At 33.9% G+C, this 22500-nt stretch overlaps 1 protein-coding gene across 14 annotated transcripts in view; it reads right to left on the bottom strand.

Annotated features, from left to right (window-relative positions):
- Window positions 1-22500, bottom strand: part of LOC135104094 (calpain-5-like) — a 47805-nt gene that overhangs the window by 13215 nt on the left and 12090 nt on the right. For 7 of the 14 annotated variants that reach the window (XM_064011094.1, XM_064011153.1, XM_064011058.1 and 4 more), the window contains exons 2-10: window positions 18812-19028; window positions 18394-18488; window positions 17633-17764; window positions 16638-16862; window positions 15422-15586; window positions 12657-12677; window positions 10737-10858; window positions 6429-6506; window positions 4040-4096 (exon numbers count right to left, since the gene is read on the bottom strand). In XM_064011094.1, the coding sequence (XP_063867164.1) occupies window positions 4040-4096; window positions 6429-6506; window positions 10737-10858; window positions 12657-12677; window positions 15422-15586; window positions 16638-16862; window positions 17633-17764; window positions 18394-18488; window positions 18812-18887 (971 nt within the window). In that variant the 5' untranslated portion in view covers window positions 18888-19028. The remainder of the gene's footprint in view (window positions 1-4039; window positions 4097-6428; window positions 6507-10736; window positions 10859-12656; window positions 12678-15421; window positions 15587-16637; window positions 16863-17632; window positions 17765-18393; window positions 18489-18811; window positions 19029-22500) is intronic. The other 7 variants (XM_064011165.1, XM_064011142.1, XM_064011173.1 and 4 more) reach the window with 3 other exon arrangements.

A 22500-nucleotide genomic window follows, 5' to 3' on the forward strand; every position in this document is an offset into this window, starting at 1 on the left:
TATATCTGGGACTTTTTTTAATATTCCACTGTGCAATGCCTTGAATAATCTGAAAACTTATCTTCAGAAGATGAAAATCATGCAACATTATACGAATTTTTCTTCAAATGGAAATCATATATTATAAATACATATACAACAAATTTCAGTACATTATACAATAGCATACTGTTTCAAGATACACAAGCCCTTAAAACTAATGTTTTTTTAATAAGTTTATAATTTATCAAGTTTTATTACTTTTTTGAGGAAACTATGAAAATTATAATAACTCCCTATATTTTTTTCTTTTCAAGCAATAATTTGGTTATCTCATGGCATTGAAATTCTCTGAAACTTGTAACAAGATCCCCACTACAATCTTCCATGTCTTTGATGGCAGAAGGCACCAATGTACTACATACATGGTAAGTGTATATATAGTGACATGAAATTTCATTCATGGATTCTAAAATTTGAAGAGTTTTATGGGGCTATGTATAATGAAGAGCATTAATATTATACAAGGTAGATTATTGGATACTGATGTTGAATTTTGAATTGTAGAAAATATAAAATGTAAAAAGCTGTTGTTTAAGTGTTACTCATGTATAATATGGTTTAAGATATTATCTGAGACATGCAGTATGTAATTCATCAACAACACTGAGATGACCATGAAAGATGGAATTAATGATACATTAAATGTGGAACTTGATTGGGAATTTCCCCATAAGAGTAATAAGTTTTCTTAAAATGTGATATTGGTTGAGGATCCCTTATTCCGAATGCTTTGGATCAGAAATGTTTTGTATTTTGGACTCAATGGAGAGAGAGAGAGAGAGAGAGAGAGAGAGAGAGAGAGAGAGAGAGAGAGAGAGAGAGAGAGAGAGAGAGAGAGAGAGAGAGAGAGAGAGAGAGAGAGAGAGAGAGAGAGAATATCCCATGTATTATATGTAAAAATTCATCACTAAACATCAAAACCTGCCCCAGCCTATTTTGAATGTGCTCATGATAATGGTAGCTTTCTGTAAACAAATGCTCCCAGAATCTTGTTACAGTGTTTATTTATTATGACATTTGAAGGAACATGTATTTGAAGTATATCATTCCAAAGACACAGCCAACACTGAATTTTTCCTTCTCTCCCTAGAATAAATAACTGAATAAATAAATAAGTACAGTAAAATCCCTCTCATCCGGCATTCGAGTATCCAGCAGCTTCAAGTATCCGACACATTTTTCCCCGAGCCTTAAAATCAATAAAAAATCAATGTGTACTCATAAAATCGATTAAAATTCCCGAGCGAGGTATACTTTGTCACCTCGCCACCAGAGCGCACTGCTTCGCGCCACCCGCGGCCCACTGCACTGTGTTTACTTAGTGACTCAGTCCCGCGTGTGCACTGTTTATCGCCTGACGCCTTCATCATGCCTAAAGTTGTAGAAAAGAGGAAGCATGTTGTGCTTACACTTAAGCAGCTGATCAGATCAGCTGCTGATTAAGATCAGCTGATCTTTGTTATGGTTAGATGCGTGAATGTAGAGTGGTGATTGTGGACATAATTTCACTTCTATTCAAGTATCCGGCATGTCGGCGGTCCCGTTGATGCCGGATAAGAGAGATTTTACTGTAAATTGATATATAAAAAGAAAAAAAAAAACAAAAAAACAAATAAATAAATAAATAATTTATTTTTGAGTTTCAGTAATTTTCATCATAATGAAGAAAACCTGTTTGCTCAGGAAACCTATCCATGCACACAATAATATAAGAGGGGCATACTCTAAGTCACTGCTATCCTGTCCACTGCAATGTGACCATGTACATCACTTTATAAAGACTAGTAATGGTCAAGAGGATGAGCCAAAAATAATTTTATTTCCTGAGTTACGAGGAAAACAAATGAGTAATCAAGCATTGAATAGCAATACTAGAAATACTGTTTTTTGCTATACTGGCATGAAAATGTGAATATATCACAGATAATTCCATTATACGACACATCCATATTTTGGAGGTTTTCACATTTCAGAATAGCAGCCAAAGAATTCTCAACCTGATCACACCTTAAAAGAAACTTCTATTCCATTGATTTTGAGACAAAAAACAAACACTTTCTGAATATACTATAATATAGAAAATTCAAAGCACTTGTGATTTGCATAAAAAGCTTAGTGGAAACTGTAGCATTTTTAATTAAATCAAGGGAATTACAACAATGGCAAATATTTTTTTTATGTTGTGGGATACAGAAACCGGCAGTGTACATCAGTAGTAATAAGCAGTAACTGCATGGAAAGAAAGGTTAACAGTTCAATACTTGTTTTGCCCATTTACACCTACACCAATTGCAGGAGCCAATAGTCAAAGGAAGGCAGCAGAGATAATTATGCAGTCTGTTGGTGCCTTGTTTAGAAATAAATCCTGACTATTTTGCAGGAAGGTGTTTTCCAGTATGTACTGTTTCCATTAGCTCATCAACTTTTTTCCATATCATCCTATATAAGAAATTAATCTGCATTTGGTCTAATCAACTGATCATGTCAGTTGTGGCAAGGAGAATGAACCTATCATGGTGCAATGGGACTGAACCTGTTCTGTTGGGCCTAGCTGCTGATACTGTTGGATATGCTAAATAACTAACTCTCAAATAGAGTGAATGGTTAGTGAGGCTTGGTCTTCTTTCTTCTTAGAGGGCTAGAATCTAAGATAGATTTCATCTTGTTTGTTTGTAGGTGCTTTGAATATGGGAAGGATAGAAAATTATATGAACCGACCCTCAAGCACTGAAGACCATGTACTTATTTACAAATCACACTTCCAACTCATAGACTGACTGAAGCCACCAAAAGGTAAATGGAAAATGAAGTACATCTTGGCTAAGCATTTTGATCTGTCATTTACGTACACTGTTGATGTGTTCTGGCTGTCAATAACCATGAAGAATTCAAATTGTAAAATCATTTTGACACTAGCAACCATGGTATTCAATGTAACAAGAAATATTGCTCCACAAATCAGAAGTCTAAAAGGCAGCCCTACATATAACAAAACTGCTCCCAGAATTGAATGCAGCAGCTATTAACAAACTTCTAATGTATAAAGTAAGCAATTATCACAAAAAAAATGTCACCACTTTTACAATATTATAAAGAGTTTCTTAAACAGAATTATGGCATGCATAAATCTTTGGGATCTAATAAACTAATTAAAAAGGGTTTTAAAAAGATCACTACTACATTAGGTATTAGCTGTCTACTGAAAACTAAAAAAAAAATAAGTGTAAGTGACAAAGCAGCAATGTTGGTCACTGGTAACCAAAATTTAGCTGACAATGATAAACAGATAACTTCAATTTTTAGGTCTAATAATCTGATAATTTAAACAAATACCAACTTCTTGGAAGTTAATGATAATCCAATAATGATAACTGTGTAATAAAAACATAAGAAATCACAGAAAACATTAAAATCTATAGGAAATGCTTACTCTTGCTATATCTGAGAATAAGAAAACTATTAGGATGGGAGCTGAAAGTTAAAATTTCAATACATCTTTTATAATATAAAGTTGCAACTATGATGCAACTTTGAATTTGTCAATATGTAAAAGAAAAGAAAAAATAAAATAAAATAAATATATAAATAAATAATAATAAAAATAAATAAATAAATAATAAAAAAATAAATAACTAAAAAAAATCAATAAATAAATAAAAATCAATCAATGAATAAATAATAATTACTGACAAAATTAAACAAAGATAATGAAAAATAACAAACAGCAATTTCATCACACAAAAATAAATACATAATATAAGGCTAAGAAACCAGGTTACTGGCAGTTAACTAATCTAAAAATAAGAATGGAAGTTAATCTCTGATGACACCTATTTATGTTTTACAATCATATTATTAGATTATTGTTTCAGTGACCAACTTTGTAAAAGCAATAATATAATAAGGCAATACTGTAAGTCACTAACACAAATCACTGTTTTATAAAAGTGCAAATTGTGCAGAAGCATACAGGGGTCACACTGGTGCAAGTAGTCACCTGGAGTACATTCTGGTCAGTTGCGAGGTAGAATACACAAACCCACTTCTCTCTGTACTGTAAAGCAATGCCTATTTGAACACATCAGCAAACTGCAACTGCACCCAAAACATTCTGAGTTGATAAGTGGAAATTCATATCAAGACACACTACCAAAGGAATAACATTAAAATCTATGAGTGGCCACACTATATTTTAAAGTGGCCATTTAGTGATCTGCATCAACAAAATTATGCTGGAATATCAAAGTTAGCAAGGAACTTTAATGAACTAGTACCTCATTTGAGAATTAACTGTAAAAACTTGTGTTCTTGTAAAAATACACCACTGAAGGTCACATGATGGTAGTGTTTTTAGATTTGTCAGACAGATTGAATTGCTATATATCTAATAAGCGGCAGCATTAAATGAGCAAATGTAATATAAATCCATAGCTTTATCTTATAAATGATGCAAAAACAATAAACTATGGACTTTTAATATTGTCAGCCCAAATGAGTCCAGTGAGTGAAATTAAATTCCTCACTGGTTATGGGTATTAGCCATTATCAACATCTTGATTGTTGCCAGGCTGCAAGATCATGAACTGATTAAACTGAAAGAAATAAACCCAAATTTTCTCTACCCTGTGACAAATATGTTGTGAGCCAAAAGTGGTAACCATTACACCATCATGTTGCCATAAATCCAAATGTTATTTTGTGATCATGATTTCTTTCTTTTGACTCCAAGATGGTGAAAGAAAATATAGGTATGGTTTTACTGGGATTACAAATATATTATATAAAGAACTTGATACAGTATAATGCAAAAATGTATTATCTAACAGAGACTTTACTCTTCTACCTCAAAATTGGCTTTAATGTACTTTATTTCACACAAAAGGTACTCTGCTTCAATATATTAGACAAAATGCTACACACAAAAACAACGCAATATGAATTTAATTTCAAAATCATATGTAACATCCATTGGCAAATATAAATATGTAAATAAATAAACAAATAAATAAATAGATAAAACAAAATAAAATAAATAAATAAATAAACAATTAATTCATTAATTTGCTTTGTGATAGTATGAAATACTGTCAAAAAACAGTCAGTGCAGTGCATATAGCAACAACTTACACTGCACTTTACCTTTCCATCCTGAAAAATCTGAGACCAAGCATGAAAAGAAAGCAAACATTTACAGCAGTTTGACATGGAAAGGTACAAACCTTGACAGGATCCTGAACTTGTCTCAGAGTGCAAAATACATTGTAATAAGAGTCTGATAGGAATTAAGGCACGAGCATTAGTAAGCTACTGAAACATAAAATAAAATTAAATCTCTCAACAAAGAAAAACTGCAATCAGCAATTAAAATTCCATCAAAATAACTTGCAATGTCCAAGTTGAAATATACTTAGTGAAAATAAAGAGAAATTGTTATATAATAATATATAAGTATAAAAAAATTGAAGTACATTTAGTTATGCAGTAAGTAAAAATAGCACTAATAGTGTAAAAATGTTAAAATGAAAGCTGTATTTTCCATTCACTATGAAAGTCTGAAGAGTATTCCCAGAGATGTATTATGGGGGGACATGGGAAGATGGGATGCTGCACATATCACAGACTCTGCTCCAGCTGTGCCAAGACATGAGCCTTGTCTTCATTTGCAACACTGAGGCATCCCTTGGTAATGGCAAGGAGTATAGTTATAGACCTGCATAACAAAACTATAATGCTGGAAACAATAAGGCTCACACGGTCAGCACTATGCACAATGATCCAAGTGATTTAATGGCAGGTGTAGTGGACTTTGGTTACTTTATATACTTGTATGATGATTCTTTTCTGCCACTGGCATCATGGGTATGCAATCTACAGTGAATGCACACACATTCTCACCTGTGTAGACTTTTCTTGCAATATTGAAGTGAAAATGCTTCTTGTCTTGTCTCAAATTGGAAATAAAAATACAGAGGAGGGGGTTCAGTCTTTTTGCTCTGCTCCCAATGTTTTTTATCATTATTATTATTATTATTATTATTTATTATTATTTATTTATTTATTTATTTTTATTTATTTATTTTTTTTTGTGTGTGTGTGTGAGGAAGGGTCCGAGTAATACAGTAAGTATATATTTGAAAGCAATTACTTTCCTTTTATTCAAAACATTACTGGCTAAGGGATAAAACAGTAAATTCATGTGAGACTGCTGCACATTACACATTATTTGGAGAGAGAGAGAGAGAGAGAGAGAGAGAGAGAGAGAGAGAGAGAGAGAGAGAGAGAGAGAGAGAGAGAGAGAGAGAGAGAGAGAGAGAGAGAGAGAGAGAGAGAGAGAGAGAAATCGCTAATGATTCATAAATTTGATTATAGGATGATAGAACACTTACCCATCACTGAAAGCTCCATTCCACTCTCGCTCTCCCCAGGGGTTCTTGAGGCGCACCATCCTCACCTTCTGGGCACCTCTGCAATAAGACTGTCAGTTCAGCATTCACTGGATCAAAGAATGAGCTGATTCATGAGTCTACTATTTATCCAGAAACTATATAATCTTTGAACAACTTTCTAAGTACAAGACTACACATAAAAATTTGCAGACTTCAACTGCTATATGTCATGCTGTTTAGTTGGTAAGTGAACTAAGTGCGCTAGCATGTGCTACATGTTAACTTTGAATTTAGAAATCTACATTATACTAAACAATGAATTTCAGTTGATATGAAAAATGTTATCAGAGTTAGAACAAAATGCATCCAAAGTTGAAATTTTTTTTGTTAAACATTGCTATACTGTGACCAACCAAGTCTCATATGTGAGTGAAGCACAAATAAATCTGACAAATGCATGTGTACAAAAAGTATTATGTTTGTAAAGGAATGGAAAGAAGGAGTCATTTAACACACTACATCTGCACAAAAGAAAACTAAAACAGAAAAAAAATGATGCAGGGAATATCAGACATCAGCATACATTTATCAAAACCAAATCTTTCAAAACTTCTCAAAATAGTCACAAACTAGCACACTCATATACTTATCATTATTATTTAGACCATAATCATTTAGTTATGATTTCCACAATCATCATTTGTATCCACATTTTCATAAATAAGTCACTTACACCTATAATGTGCATCCCACAACTTGTCATTCTTAGTTAAATATCTTTCCTGATACAATGGAGAGATAGATTCTGTGCTAATGTAATGCTACATAATAACATTATTATCCTCTCAGAGAGACTCCTGCTTGTCTTACTCATACAGTATTTAGGGTTGGTTTAGTAATGTTAATTTCTGTACCATGAGTGTTGAAAATTGAAAACAGTGTGACAAGGAGTATCGTAACCAGTACTAATGACAGCTGAAAGGTAGAGGTGTGTGTTGTAGAATCAGTTATCTATACCCCAGTGATATGAATAACTTATACACTTATGGAAAAGGTATGTCACACATTACTGCTGACCTTCATTAACTGCAAAATACATTAGGGAACATGGATATATCATAAGTAAAGAATAAATATTTTTATAGTTTGTTTGAAGAAATGCATTATAATGATGGTAAAAGAGAATGGAGTGAGAAGTCTTGAAATTATATAATCATATGAAAACTTTTAGTTAATCATTCAAATGTAGTTTAAGAAAAATCAATAAAATGATTGCAACCCTAGCATACAAACCCAAGATTATATTTTGAACTCATATATTACCAATGAAATAAATTACAATAGTAAGGCAAGTGGGCAGAATTACTACATATGGCAACACACTAGTAATAGTGAAGACCAACAGTAGTACACTAGTTTCATACTAGTAACAAACCATTAACATTGAGGAAACAGAAATTTTCAAAGGCACTGCTGATACAAGTTTCAAAAACATCCACCTTCATAAACCATTATGTGCATGCTAAATTCTGGCATAAAAGGTATGTTTATCCATACACTTCAGAAATATAGAATAGAATACCATACAAGTGAATTCTAATGTACAGTAATTCTACACTGACACATAACCATTCAATTTTACCTCTTGGTGTATGGCCAGCCATCAGGTGCATATGCAATATTAATGTCAATGGGAACATGACTGCACAGGTAGAGAATAAGAAAAGTTTATTAACTCTTTGGGCACGCACACGCGCGCGCCCGCGCGCGCGCGCACACACACACACACACACACACACACACACACACACACACACACACACACACACACACACACACCAGAAGAAAAAGACCTTGGAGTAACAATTACTGATAAGTTGTCACCAGAGAAACACAAACAAGATTACTGGTGAAACATATAACCTACAAAGAAACATAAGGACAACATTTACATATCTGCATTAAGAAATTATTTAAAAAATTTTATTGTGACCATGATATGCTCAAGATAGGAATATGCAGCTGTGGTATGGTCACCTAGTGCCAAGAAATCCATAAGAAAATTGGAAGGGATACAAAAAAAGAAGCAACAAAGCTATCTCCAAGCTTGAGGGAACTACCATATGAAGAAAGACTGGCAAAATTGTGTCTTATAACATTGGAACAGAGAAGAGAGAGAGGTGATTTAATCACACTGTACTGAGTGATGACTGGAATGGAAAAGTTGGATAGGGAGAACTCGGTGATGTGGGATACAAGAGTTACAGAAGGACATTGGAGAAAATTGAAAAAGGATGCTTGTAGAAAAGATGTTAAGAACAATAATTTCCTACATAGAACCGTGGAGGTCTGGAATGATTTGGATAGAGAAGTCATTGATGCAAATATAATAAATGAATCTAAGACAAAGTTGGATAAAAATAGACATGGTGACGGGACAGCATGAGCATAGCTCTTTTCATGTGTGTCACAACTAGATAAATACACACACACACACACACACACACACACACACACACACACACACACACACACACACACACAAGTAGTAGGAGATGCAGAATAATCATCCCTTATTCTTAGAGGTCAAATGTTTACTGATATGTGAGGTATATATAATGAGAGGATATAAGGTGGGAGGAAAGAAAACTTGAGAACACACACCTCAAATTTCAATTTCCAGTTATACTATATGCTGCTATTGGCTGATTATCTGGTAAGATTTTTTTCTAATATAGAAATGTTTGACCATAAGAAACTTTTGATTCATTCCACAGTATGGTAAATATAGTATATATATATATATATATATATATATATATATATATATATATATATATATATATATATATATATATATATATATATATATATATATATATGACGTGTCACTAACACTAACAAAGAATATTTTGACAAGTCAGGAATGAATGTTTTCATATACCTACCTATCTTTTGGGCTCGGAGTTATTATAGATTGAATACTTCTGTAGAAACTTTGACATATTTGGGGATAATTTTGTTTTTTCAACCCCTATGTTTGCATAATATCAAAGGAATAAAATGAAATTGAAAGCTATGGTATTGGAGAGGGATAAAGATTTTGGTTATAAATGTTTTAGCATGCTGACTTTGTTGGGGAGTTGGCTGCACATGGTGGGCTGCTGTGTTTCCCCAAAAATCATCACATAAAAAGGTAAGTTACTTCTCAAATCTATAATTTCAGTAGGGCATAAGAAATAGGAAACAAGACTTCAGAGTAATTGGAAAAGGGAAAGTGAAGGTCGTAAAAATTCATAGTATTCTCTTTTCTTTGAGAACTGCAGGTATAGTAACCAAAGCCTTGAGATGCGGGGTGTTGTCAGATGTGCATCCAGCCATTTTGCTGAATGTACAACTCTTGTTTATTTATAAGTATTTTGTAATATTAAGAAGTACTTATTTATCACACACACTATAGGGTTGTGGAAAGTGTAAGTAAAAGTGAAAATAAAAGCTTTAAAAAATATTAAAATAAAATTCCGCATTCCTAGTCTGATATCATGAGCTCTGAGAAGGGAAAAATCCAAGATTCAAAATTGCATGGTAGCCACACTTCCATTCATAGCATGGGAATAATATATATATATATATATATATATATATATATATATATATATATATATATATATATATATATATATATATATATATATATATATATATATATATATATATATATATATATATATAAAACAGTTTGTTGCTCTTTTCTAATTTTAAAGGATAAATAAAAAATATATGAAAAAATGCAACCTGACATGACCCCTATCTCTGACAAAGCACAACACATATACAGGTTAAATATCTTACATCAATAGCCCCTTCGCACAGCTTCTATAAGTGTAATAAAACTTGAAATGCAATAAAATTCATGATATCTACACTTTATATTGTTAAACAGTAAAATTTTTCTTGTCCTGGAAACTTTTAAGAATAATAAATACTATGTTTGATAATTTAAAACAATGCCACAAAACTTCCTTGGATGAATTTCATCTAATACATTCACAGGATAAATAACTAATTTTGGGCCAACATATAAACATATCAATCTTTCATCCACTTCTTACTTACATTTTGTAGAATGTACGAGTATATCTTCATCGGTATGAAAGAGAAGAATACAACTGAAGTTCTTTCTTATTTTGGTCAATTTTCTAAATTTAAAAATTTCCTTGAAACTTCTCACTAAAATAAGTTTTATAAATCTGAAAATTCATTAAAATAGATTACTGAAATCCATGTCAACTGTCACAAAGTACTTACTTAAAGATAGAGAAAAGGCCAGTATCTCCAATGTTGATTTTGCGGCATGCAGTAACTCCATACGCGTGGCCCTTCACCAACCCAACATTTGTCCTCATCTCTGCCTCCTCATGGCTGTGTGGCTGTAAGAGGGGCATTCATTAGTGAATGTGCTTCTGCTTTTACACTACCAGTTTTCCTCTCCTAACTCCTATAATACTTGTACATCACAGTTTTCTAGGGATGCCCAAGATACTAGACTGGGAAACAATACTGAAAAGTGCTTGTTACATATATCTTGGACATCATTAGTATTTCATTGGGTGATGAAGAATAGCTTTTTTACTATATTGCAACTCATGCCTATTATCATTGCAATCATGCACAAACACACACCAAACTTTGGAAACCTTTGAAGAGAGAGAGAGAGAGAGAGAGAGAGAGAGAGAGAGAGAGAGAGAGAGAGAGAGAGAGAGAGAGAGAGAGAGAGAGAGAGAGAGAGAGAGAGAGAGAGAGAGAGAGAGAGAGAGAGAGAGAGAGAGAGAAATCAGTTCAACTAATTTTCTGCTTCTCTATCCACTTTCATTAAATGAAAGTGTAGCAGAACTGTTATGAAAACTAAAAAGACACTGCTGATAAGTGACACAAGATAAAGATTACAGCCATTATTAAATTTTCAACTAATTAAAATTCATGCAATGTTTTAGGATGAAGAATAATAACAAGGATTAAAGTTAAAATCAAAGCATATTTAATCTGTAAATATAAAGATATCATCTGTGTCATTTCCATGCAGGTGCAAGCAGAATAGTTTTAAAACTGAATTTATATAAAACCATCAATGTGGCTTGGAGGGTGGGATGGCAATTGTGTTTGCCTTTTAAGACTGAATGCCATGTACCAATACTAAGTCAATAATTTCAGAGAGAGAGAGAGAGAGAGAGAGAGAGAGAGAGAGAGAGAGAGAGAGAGAGAGAGAGAGAGAGAGAGAGAGAGAGAGAGAGAGAGAGAGAGAGAGAGAGAGAGAGAGAGAGAGAGAGAGAGAGAGAGAGAGAGAGAGAGAGAGAGAGAGAGTCTTTCATCAATGATGAGATTAAAGAAGAATTATACATCATACCTTCTGAGAAATATAAAACAAAACATTTGCTCTGCTGGATATTACACAAAATATCTACAGTGTCATATTCACAGACTAATTCTTCATTAGTGATTTAAAACAGCTGCTTAATTTCTGACACATGTTTGGACCCCATGCAAGGCAAGCTGCAGCAGAAATAAAAATGTAAAAGCAAAATAAGTTGCAAAAATGCTAACTTATATAAATAAATAAATAAAATAAAAAAAAGCTAAAAAGCTGCTAGTTTAAATTAGACTGCATGAAAACTGCTGTAGTATGGTACTGCTGTTAATGAACTGCATATATATTCCACTGATCTCCTAACATTGCTAATATACTAAAATATGTAATAATTTTGAAAACATAAAATGGCTCCTTTTTCTTATCCTTCCAAACATGGCTCAGGCCTACTAAAGACCTTCCATGTTTTACTGTTGTAAAGATGGTAATTTTTTGGGTGCAACTTAACATGAAATATATGGCTGATTATAAGTTCAGGTTGTACATCTATTTCTGGATAAGAGAAAGTGTAGTGTAATGATTATTGAGTACCCTCTTGAAACTCACTTAGGAGTATGCATGTGATCATTTCCTTACATTAACTTCATGGGAAAGCATATAATAAACAGGAATGACAAAAAAGGATTTTGCTGTTGGGCAAAGCCTTGGTTTTATCATTAAGACAAGATATTCAATTCAACTAGGTAACTGATCATCAGTTTATATAGTAATGAGACTGAAGAAATTTTCATTGGTTTACTTGAAATATGATAAAGATACCCTATTGATATGGTTCTACTTCACACAACATGCATGCAGCTTACCCGAGGGAAGGTTTCTCCAGTCTAGGAATGCAAAAAAACCCAAAGGTACTTCATTAATAATAAAGTATATGCAGAAAATACTCAGATTCTTCAGATATGAAAAAAAAAAAAAAAAAAATGCTGCAGACATGGATCTAGAGAATAATAAGTATAGGCTTCAAGTTTTCAAATTTTTTCAGACCAATATGATTTTTCTAATACCTACCTATGTTTGTGTGAAAGTGTTTATGATTTTTAATAGTAAATTGTTTACATTACATGGATCTATATTCATGTAATATGAATGACTCAGTATTGAACAGGCATGTCCCAGTATTCCCATGTTGAAAAAGATGACTACAAGAGACACAGTCAAAAGGTTTGGAACTTGTAAGTGCCTTAAAAACTTTTCATTCCACCTAACCAAGTTATTGATTGAGTGCCACTCTGCACACTACATAGGAATGAGAATGTCACATAAAGAGAGATCTACATTGGTACCTCAGTATATGTCCGCTTTGGAATAAGTCCCACTTATATATATGTCCTGTTTGGACATGAAAAAATTTGCTTGGTATACAACCTTTGTTTGGTATAAGACTTGTGTGCTAGAACTTGCATGGATCAGAATGATACAACTCTTGTTTACCTCTTTCGAGACACAGTCATGACTGCTCACGAGCAGTGTTGCCAGGTTGGTGGGATTCTCCTTCCAAACAATAACATCATCTCCCTTCTCAGCACCATGGTAGTAAGCACTTGACTCTTCTCAGCAAGGTAAAGTGAGGTTAAATTTTCATTTATTTCATCTAATTGCTTTTGTATTTATTATATTTCTCATAAAAATGGCTCAAAATATCACCCTGTGTCTTATATCTAAATGTGAGGCCACCCACAGATTTAATTTTGAAATTTTCTTCACCCATACACCTGAAGATTCATACCACTGTATTACAGGCAAGGGTGCTGTACCATATTTTTCAACCATAATATAATGTAAGGCAATGTTGAAAATGAAAACATAGCCCTGTTCAGTGACGTCCCAAGTGTGTTGTTGACATCTCAGCAGTTGAGCTGCGTTCTTCACCTTGCCTCTGTGACTAGGCCACTACCTCAGTTTTATTACTGCAATCATGTAGGATATTTTTACTATTGTGAATGCTTGCTTTTTCTTCAGCTGTACCGCTAACTTGCTTTAAATATTACATGCTTAAATACATGAAAAAAAAAAAAAAAAAAAAAAAAAAAACATGAATATGTCTTGCTGAAATGGGGGTGCATTTTATATGCCTGTGCATCTTATATGCCATCAAATACAGTATGTATTTTAGTATTAAGCAGTGTTTAGATTATCTGATACAACCCCGTGAATGTACTGTATAGTATGCCAATAACAATAGGATTTTTTTCATCGGCATGAACTAATAATTTTTCCTTTATTTCTTGTGGGAAATAATTTATTTAGCATATGTCCTGTCTGGTATAAATCCAAGGATCTGGAATGGATTAAGGATGTATACTACTGAGGTATCACTGTACATCCTTGCAGATCTTATAAATTTAATATTCAGTTCAGCATCATTTCATTATTACTGTAAAGGACTGTTTTTTTAATCTTGTCTTGTATATCAGGGACAAACCAGCCCAATCAAACACACATGTCCTTCCTGAGGTGGTGGAATCTGGAGCCACTTCTCATAAGACTGATTTGTTTAAGCAGTAGGATATACTGTAGTATGACCCAAGGCTTTGATGAGCTAGATGTTTTCTTCCATGTAGCTGTCTCAACAGCACACCAAAAATACTATTGCCCATCTCTTTCCTCCTATCTTCTAGATAAAATCACGATTATAAAAATTAATGAGAAAAAGAATAATTTTTTTTAATATTTCAAAATTTCCAAGTTTTCTCTAATGCACTAAGTTAATGCACAATACCTTGTTCTCTAAGACACTCACTAGTCTATGACTAAGCATTAATAATTCATATGATCAAGTTATGGATCACACTGTGTATAATGTGGAATAAAAGATAAAGATTATGAAAGCATATTACACTTTGTTAGGGAATGAATATGATTAAAGCCACTCCCAGAGGTAGATTAAACAAATCTACAAGCAACAACTGATACGGGGGGTTCTATGTTGGCTTGAGAAAAATTAATGTTAGTGAGACAAATATCTTGTACATCATTCTATACTTTCAGCATTTTAATTTCTATAACTGGAAATAAATGTTCTTTTCATCTTTTTTGGGAGAAGAAATGAGACAAAATGATCACAATGTGTTGATTATAAACATGTTATCTTTAACAGCACAGCTTACTATGCACTTTGGCTGTTTCATAGATCATGCACTATCAATGATCTAACATCCATAATACTTCAGAATGGTTTTTGTATTAAAGTTCCTTGATTCTTTATAATGCCATCATAATTTTACTTTCTTTCTTTCATATTCAAATGCCATGGGGAGCAGACCTCTGTATAATAGAAGAATGTGTACTTGATCACTACAGCAATTTTACAGTTCATTCTTTACCATTACCAGTTACATCAAGTGTTCAACATACAGCTTCCAGTTATTCATGCTACAAGAGACTCTCAGTTAATCTACTCCACCTAAATTCGAGAACTCTGACTATATATAATTTCAGAAATATTTCTTTAGTTCTTGGAGAGAGAAAAAAAAGTAGATTTTAGGATTCACTTGTCAAATTTATCTGAAACTAAAAAAAGAATATCTTAAACCTATATATATTCTAGAAGAATGAATTAACCACTTACAGTTATGGCACAGCACATCAGTGAGTGTTCACTCATTTCTTTTGTCATCATCTTAAAGAGCTGTTTCCGCTTCTCAAAGTCATCTACATATCCTCCAATTGTCAGGTCCAGATGGGCTGACACTCCAGAGGTGAGATCTACCAGAGCATCACTGAGATTTCCCCCCTGGTAAAGCAAAATAATAAATCTAAAGCATTTTCATATCTTTTTTAAATAACCAATCAAATTCTACATGTATGTGTGGAGAAAAGAGAGAAATCCAGTGTCATGGAAGAGAAATAACAACTTGAAAGAAATACACGAAATATAATATACATGATTACTTTTGCAGTTCATGCACTTAATAGCACTTTCCCAAACTTTTCTTATCAGTATTAATATCAGTAGGTAACTTTTACACTGCATATTTTTGTCATATTTCTATTTCTGGTGATCAGTATGGCAGCATTCCCCAAGAAGTATTCATCTAAGTTAAAAAAAACAGCAGAGCTAACTGCATCATGCTGCCCCTGCCACAGTATGCTTGATCTATCACTGTCACATTACTGAGATAATTACCTCATTACAACAGTTTCCATTTATGCATTACTTTATTATTTATGACTGGACACCATATTTCCAATTTCTCAATTCTTACAAAGACTATGAAACCTATGAGTACATTCCGAATGTATTAGAAACAACAAAAACTAAACACAGGCAGAGAATCACACAATGCTTAGATCATGAACCCAGGGAATTCATGAAGCTATAATCTTTACTATTATCAACCATAATGCCACATTTTCATCTAAGAAACCTCCACCAAAAAGATGATTGTAATAAAAATGCTTCCTGTCAACAAAATACACAATTAGGACTGTCCATCTCTTGCCTGTCTACCACACAATCTCAAAACTTTTGTTCAAATGTACACTTTTTTTTTCATATCCCAAGGAAGGAGGAAACTACATCAGTCTTTAATTCTCTTAAATTCTACCACATTAAATTAAAACCACATATTATAACAATGATAACTAGAGTTAGGAATTCTCCACTTTCATGTGTTGGTATCGAGAAAAGATGGAAAACAAAAGAGTGGCAAAATGTATGATAAAAAGAAATTTGTGAGAAATTAAGGGTTAAGATAAAAATAATGATGACATTTTCTAGTGACACCATAACTTACAGGACATGCTTACTCTACTATTATGCTTTCAGCTTTGTGTAATCTTACCTCAAGTGCTTCATAAGAACCATACAGTTTGGCATAAGCTTTCTCTAATAAGGCACACCAGAATTCTCCTCTCTCCTTGGAGTGAGTAAAGATGAGTTTGCCTTCAATTGTTGGCAGCAAATCATCTATCACAACCTCCACCCACTCCCCAAATCTCCAGAAGCGAAAGTTGAAGATGCCTGGATGTAGCTCTCCATACTCCTGGTCCTTGTAGTCCGGGATGACCTGTAATCAAGGTTTCAGGGTTTCAACACGCTTATCCTCTGATTTTGGATAATCCTTTTGACACCTCTTTTGGGACTAGCACCTCTGTGGACCTCTTTTTTCATTCTTTTTGTTGCCCTTGGCCGATGCCCCTCTTACACGAAAAAATACGTAGAAAAAAATTTAAAAACTTACATGAGGGCATGACTGTACAGATGCATTTAATACAATACACATGTCAAGACTTCAGATCTGTGTGAACAGTGAACAATGGTAAAAGGTGTATGTTCAAAATTCAAGTATGTTTCTTAATATAACTGCACATTTGTATTGTTTTTGTGCTGGAAAATTATTTGCATAAAACTAATCTGCAGAAATTTTATTCAGCATAAGAATAAATAACTCAGACAGAAAGAGATCATAGTCTGGCCATCTGAGCCTCTCCAAGTGTAATGAAGAAATTCTATGCATTGTATCTTTATCCATGGGTCATTTTGCATCTTCACACTGTAGTGCAGAAAAAGATAACAAGCACAGAAAAACCTTAAGCAGAGCAGAACATACTGATGATGGATTGTTACCCAGGGGATTTAATTGTCTGCACATAAAATATCATATAATCTAAAAGCTGAATTGTAATTGTTTTATATGTTTACTGACAAAGTGAAGTTGTATCTAAAAAAAAAAAAAAAAAAGCTGAGAGAAGTATAAAAATAAACTAAATTGATCAATTTTAGTTGTGCTGTGCAGTGTGGAGTAAAAGCAGCTCCCTATCCATATGATATTCTTACCTTATGCCAGAGCTCCTTGACCCCAGCAAGGGTGGCACATGCTGCTACAAACCAGCAGTTGCCCAGCTGCCCTTGAGTCACATCCTTGGCACTGGCACCCTCAATGAACAGCTGAGGTTTGTCTACTATTTCCTGAAAGCAGAGTTTGAATAATAAAAGATAATAGAAACCTCTATATAGCTAAGAAGAAATGGGATTGCTGGATAATACTCAGTGTTTCGATGAGAAGACATTTTCAACTCATACTCAAAATTTATGAAATCTTATTGAAAAATGACACGAGAACTAAGGAAATTTTGTCCTTTCTGCTATTCTGCTCATAATACCAGAATAACACTATTTTATCTTCTAATAAAATCTACGGGCAGTTTCTTATTTATTTTACCCTTCCCATAATAATCTCATAATCAACTTTTAAACTTTTAGAGCTTGAAAACCAACTTAGATACCCTTAATTTGTTTATCTATTTATTCATGTGTTGTTGGTATTATCATTATTATTATTACTATTATTATTATTAATATTATTATTATTATTATTATTATTATTATTATCATTATTATAACAATGATTATTATAATCATACCCATTACCATCATCATCATAATCATTATATATTTCTTCCAAAGATCATCATCATTTACTAATTTTTTTCTTTCCATACACAGAAGGTCATCAGTATTTAAACATCTTGGCCTTAGTTATAGAACAAGGACCATCCACTGTTTGTGTAGGGTGGTACAGCAATGCAGGCACTTACATGGGGCCTCTTCCAAGTGATGACGCCGGGAGGCTGCTTGGAGTAGTACAGCGTGGAGTCATGGGGTGGGAATTTGGGATCACTGAACTTTTCTCCTGTTGAAGTAAGGATTCATGAAACCAATACAGTGCATATTAGTCAAACACAAGAAACCTTGTAATTGTAATCATAAACATTAAAAAATGTCTTCTGATTATGCTAAGTAAATTAATTTACAAAAAGAATAGCTAATATTTTCAGTAAGTATATTACTTATACAACACAAGGTACAGTATTATACATATTAGCTCAGAGCCCAGCTGTGTGTGTATGTGAGAGAGAGAGAGAGAGAGAGAGAGAGAGAGAGAGAGAGAGAGAGAGAGAGAGAGAGAGAGAGAGAGAGAGAGAGAGAGAGAGAGAGAGAGAGAGAGAGACAAACCTCTGTTGAGACACTCCTTCTTCAATCTGGAGTAGTTCTGGCCGCGGAATTTCTTAGTGGTAGTGAAGAGACCCATGATGGACGAGGCTATCTGTACATTATCCTGATGACACACACTTGTACTTCTTCCTCACCCTTCAGAAGATGCACAGCTTGTTTGCTTCAATTCTCTTTCTGCAGCTCCTATGCTTCATTTATGTCTTGAAGCCTTGTGGCTCTGTTGAGAAAGGCAATGTTAGTGTCAGTTTCATAGTACTTCAGTGAATCACTTAATAGGCACATTCAACCATTTCTTAAATGCAAACATCATAATGATCCAATAGCACCACCATAAAAAAAAGTTTCATGATACATCACGCAAAACATCACGCAAACTTCTTAAACGTTTCAAAAGTAGTAACACCTACTGTCCACACACACACACACACACACACACACACACACACACACATTTTCTGCGTGGCGAAGGTCAAACTTCGTCTGTCACCACGGAAGAATGTAAAAACAGTCACCAGTTCTGACTAAACGTGTAAGAGAAAAAAAAAAAAAACAACCTCGTTTAGGAATGTGCACGGAACATCGGCGACACAAAGGTAGTAACTAAATGAGTACTGAAAATATTTTGTCCTGTCTGGAAGAAATAGAATTGAGAGTCTTGCCTCATATCCGTACAAATCCTAGAAGCGGCCCTCATCACAGTACAGTGGTGGGTGGTGAGAAAGAGGGGTATAAGTTTATTTTTATCCACAGAACTGTGGCATGTCACACTGCTAATTTATCTAATGTTTGTGTGTGTGTGTGTGTGTGTGTGTATATATATATGTATATATATATATATATATATATATATATATATATATATATATATATATATATAGAGAGAGAGAGAGAGAGAGAGAGAGAGAGAGAGAGAGAGAGAGAGAGAGAGAGAGAGAGAGAGAGAGAGAGTATATATATATATATATATATATATATATATATATATATATATATATATATATATATAGAGAGAGAGAGAGAGAGAGAGAGAGAGAGAGAGAGAGAGAGAGAGAGAGAGAGAGAGAGAGAGAGTGAGAGAGAGAGAGAGGATGGGTTATCTACATTCCCGGATTCGAATTTTTCAATATGTCAAGCCACAAAGCAACGTTGTGTACACTACTGGGAAGGTGCCAACAAGTACTCCTTAGACATGGGGGTCCAAACACCAAACCTTTGGGGGTTGATACATCCATTATGCTACTCTTATGGTTGATGCATGAGCGCCTTTTACTCCAAACTGAACACCGAAATTAAAAGAAATTATTCATACACATGCCGCACTGTCCCCTTTTAAATCTCGTCACCTACTTGTAAGTTTGCGTACGTATACTACACAGCCATCTTATTCACACAAACACACACACACACACACACACACACACACTAACTTCCAAAAATGTTACTAACGCTATAAACAAACATTTCAACTCCCAGCAGAGGTTCACGTCTCTACATCACACTCGTCCGTCAGCAAAGACTGATGGCCAACACAACCTCGCGAGCGGCCGGTCACGGTACTTCCATCATGACAAACGTATACGTGTCGTGATGTGGAGTACTTAACGGATGTCCAGTTATCACCCTAAACACCACAGCGCGACTAGACTCCATATTTCATGTCCACTTGCATGTAACATTATTCTCACCTTGTTAGGCTATCCATGAGATGGCGGCAGTCTGGCATGCGTGTCAGTAAATTTATGGTAAAAAAAAAAAAAACAACAGGAAGACAAATAGTATTACTTTGCGGCAAGATTATGATGAGAGAGAATTCCCTACGGTTTTGAAGGCTGCAATGTACATTAACATTCCCTTTGATTTCCCGTTATTGTTCGCAGCATCGCACAGGTTCCTTGTTCATGTATCACTGTCTATCACTGAAGAGCAGCCATCGCCACAGGAGATAAAGGTCACATGAATAAAGGTCAGACAAAGGAATGTTCCCTCCCTGTGAGGTGCTAAAGTACAGGCCAGGCAGGCGCCGTGACTTATAGCCGACGACAGATTCCTTGGCACACTTTCCCTTTACTCTCCCCGTGTTGTATCTAGTATGACTCAATTCCTGCGTGCCAAACACCACTAAATAATCCTTCCACGGCAATGAACCTCAGCAGTATTACATGGAAATTCAGGGAAATCAATATTCATAAAGAATTTCCGTGACAGCTCCAGTGGGGATTGTCAGTCACCTGTCAGGGAGTCTCAAGACAGCAGCTCCCCTCCGTGAGTGATGGCGCTGCAAGAACTCCCGCAAAGCTGAAGGGGTCACACGCTGTACTTCTTTACGGTTGTTCGTATAATGATAATACTAGCCTATAACATGTTTGGGCGACTAACGTAACCTTGCTAATTTTGCACGAAATCTTGGTGACGCTTAAGCCTTTATGTTTGGGTGACTAACGCAAAAACGCTAATTTTGCATGAAATCTTGCTGATACTTAACTTATAGGCATAAAAAAAAACAATATATAACTAATATGACTTTCAACAACATTGTAAGTACTGTGAACACGATGAACACTATGCCTGTATAATACTGCAGAATACACATGAATATCTATCCACAGCTCAATATGGGAAAAAAGAAAAAAAAATGTGTACGTGTAATTATGAGTTCATTGTCTCACTACGATTGCTGATTCACTAAAGTAAATGATGATGATGATGATGATGATGATGATGATGATGATGATGAAGATGATGATGATGATAACAATAATAATAATAATAATAATAATAATAATAATAATGATAATAATAATAATAATAATAACGAGAACAACAACAATACGAGCAACAACAAAAATAACAATGCCACAACTACCACCATCACCACCACCATCAAAAACAACGACGTATATCGACAAAATCGGGTAACTCATTGCTAAAAAAAAAATATATATATATATATATATATATATATATATATATATATATATATATATATATATATATATATATATATATATATATATATATATATATATATATATATATATATATATATATATATACAAGCAAACACGGATAGATAAACATTAGTAACTAACGTCACCTACAACAACAACAACAACAACAACAACAACAACAACAACAACAACAACAACAATATAAAATAGTACTAGTAGTAGTAGTAGTAGTAGTAGTAGTAGTAGTAGTAGTAGTACTAGTAGTGACAACAACAAAAACAATAAAACAACAACACAAGTACATGAACTGGATCCGTCTCAATGATTAATGACATGTTCCTCAAAAAATAAATAAAATCTAATAATAAATAATAATAATAATAATAATAATAATAATAATAATAATAATAATAATAATAATAATAATAATGATAAAAATACCAGACGCTACAACATCAACTTGAAGCTTACGCTAATGTGACAGCACCAGTAGTAAAGCGAGGACAGTGACCGGTCTGTGCTTCTATACATGAGAGAGAGCTTGAACATCTAGCAGAGAATGTCCACGCCCACTATTCATTCTTTCCCAGCACAATGCCAGGATTGAAAACAGAGTCTCCCGAGTGTTCGAAGCCTTGCAAAACCACGCAGACACTACTGGTTATGTGAATGTTGAAGGTCATTAATGTTGCTGTGTGGTTCAATAAAATATGTGATTCTTCTCCATCTGAGTGACATACT

The sequence above is a fragment of the Scylla paramamosain genome, chromosome 1 (genome assembly GCF_035594125.1).
Source record: "Scylla paramamosain isolate STU-SP2022 chromosome 1, ASM3559412v1, whole genome shotgun sequence".
In the NCBI taxonomy this organism is placed as follows: Eukaryota; Metazoa; Arthropoda; class Malacostraca; order Decapoda; family Portunidae; genus Scylla; species Scylla paramamosain.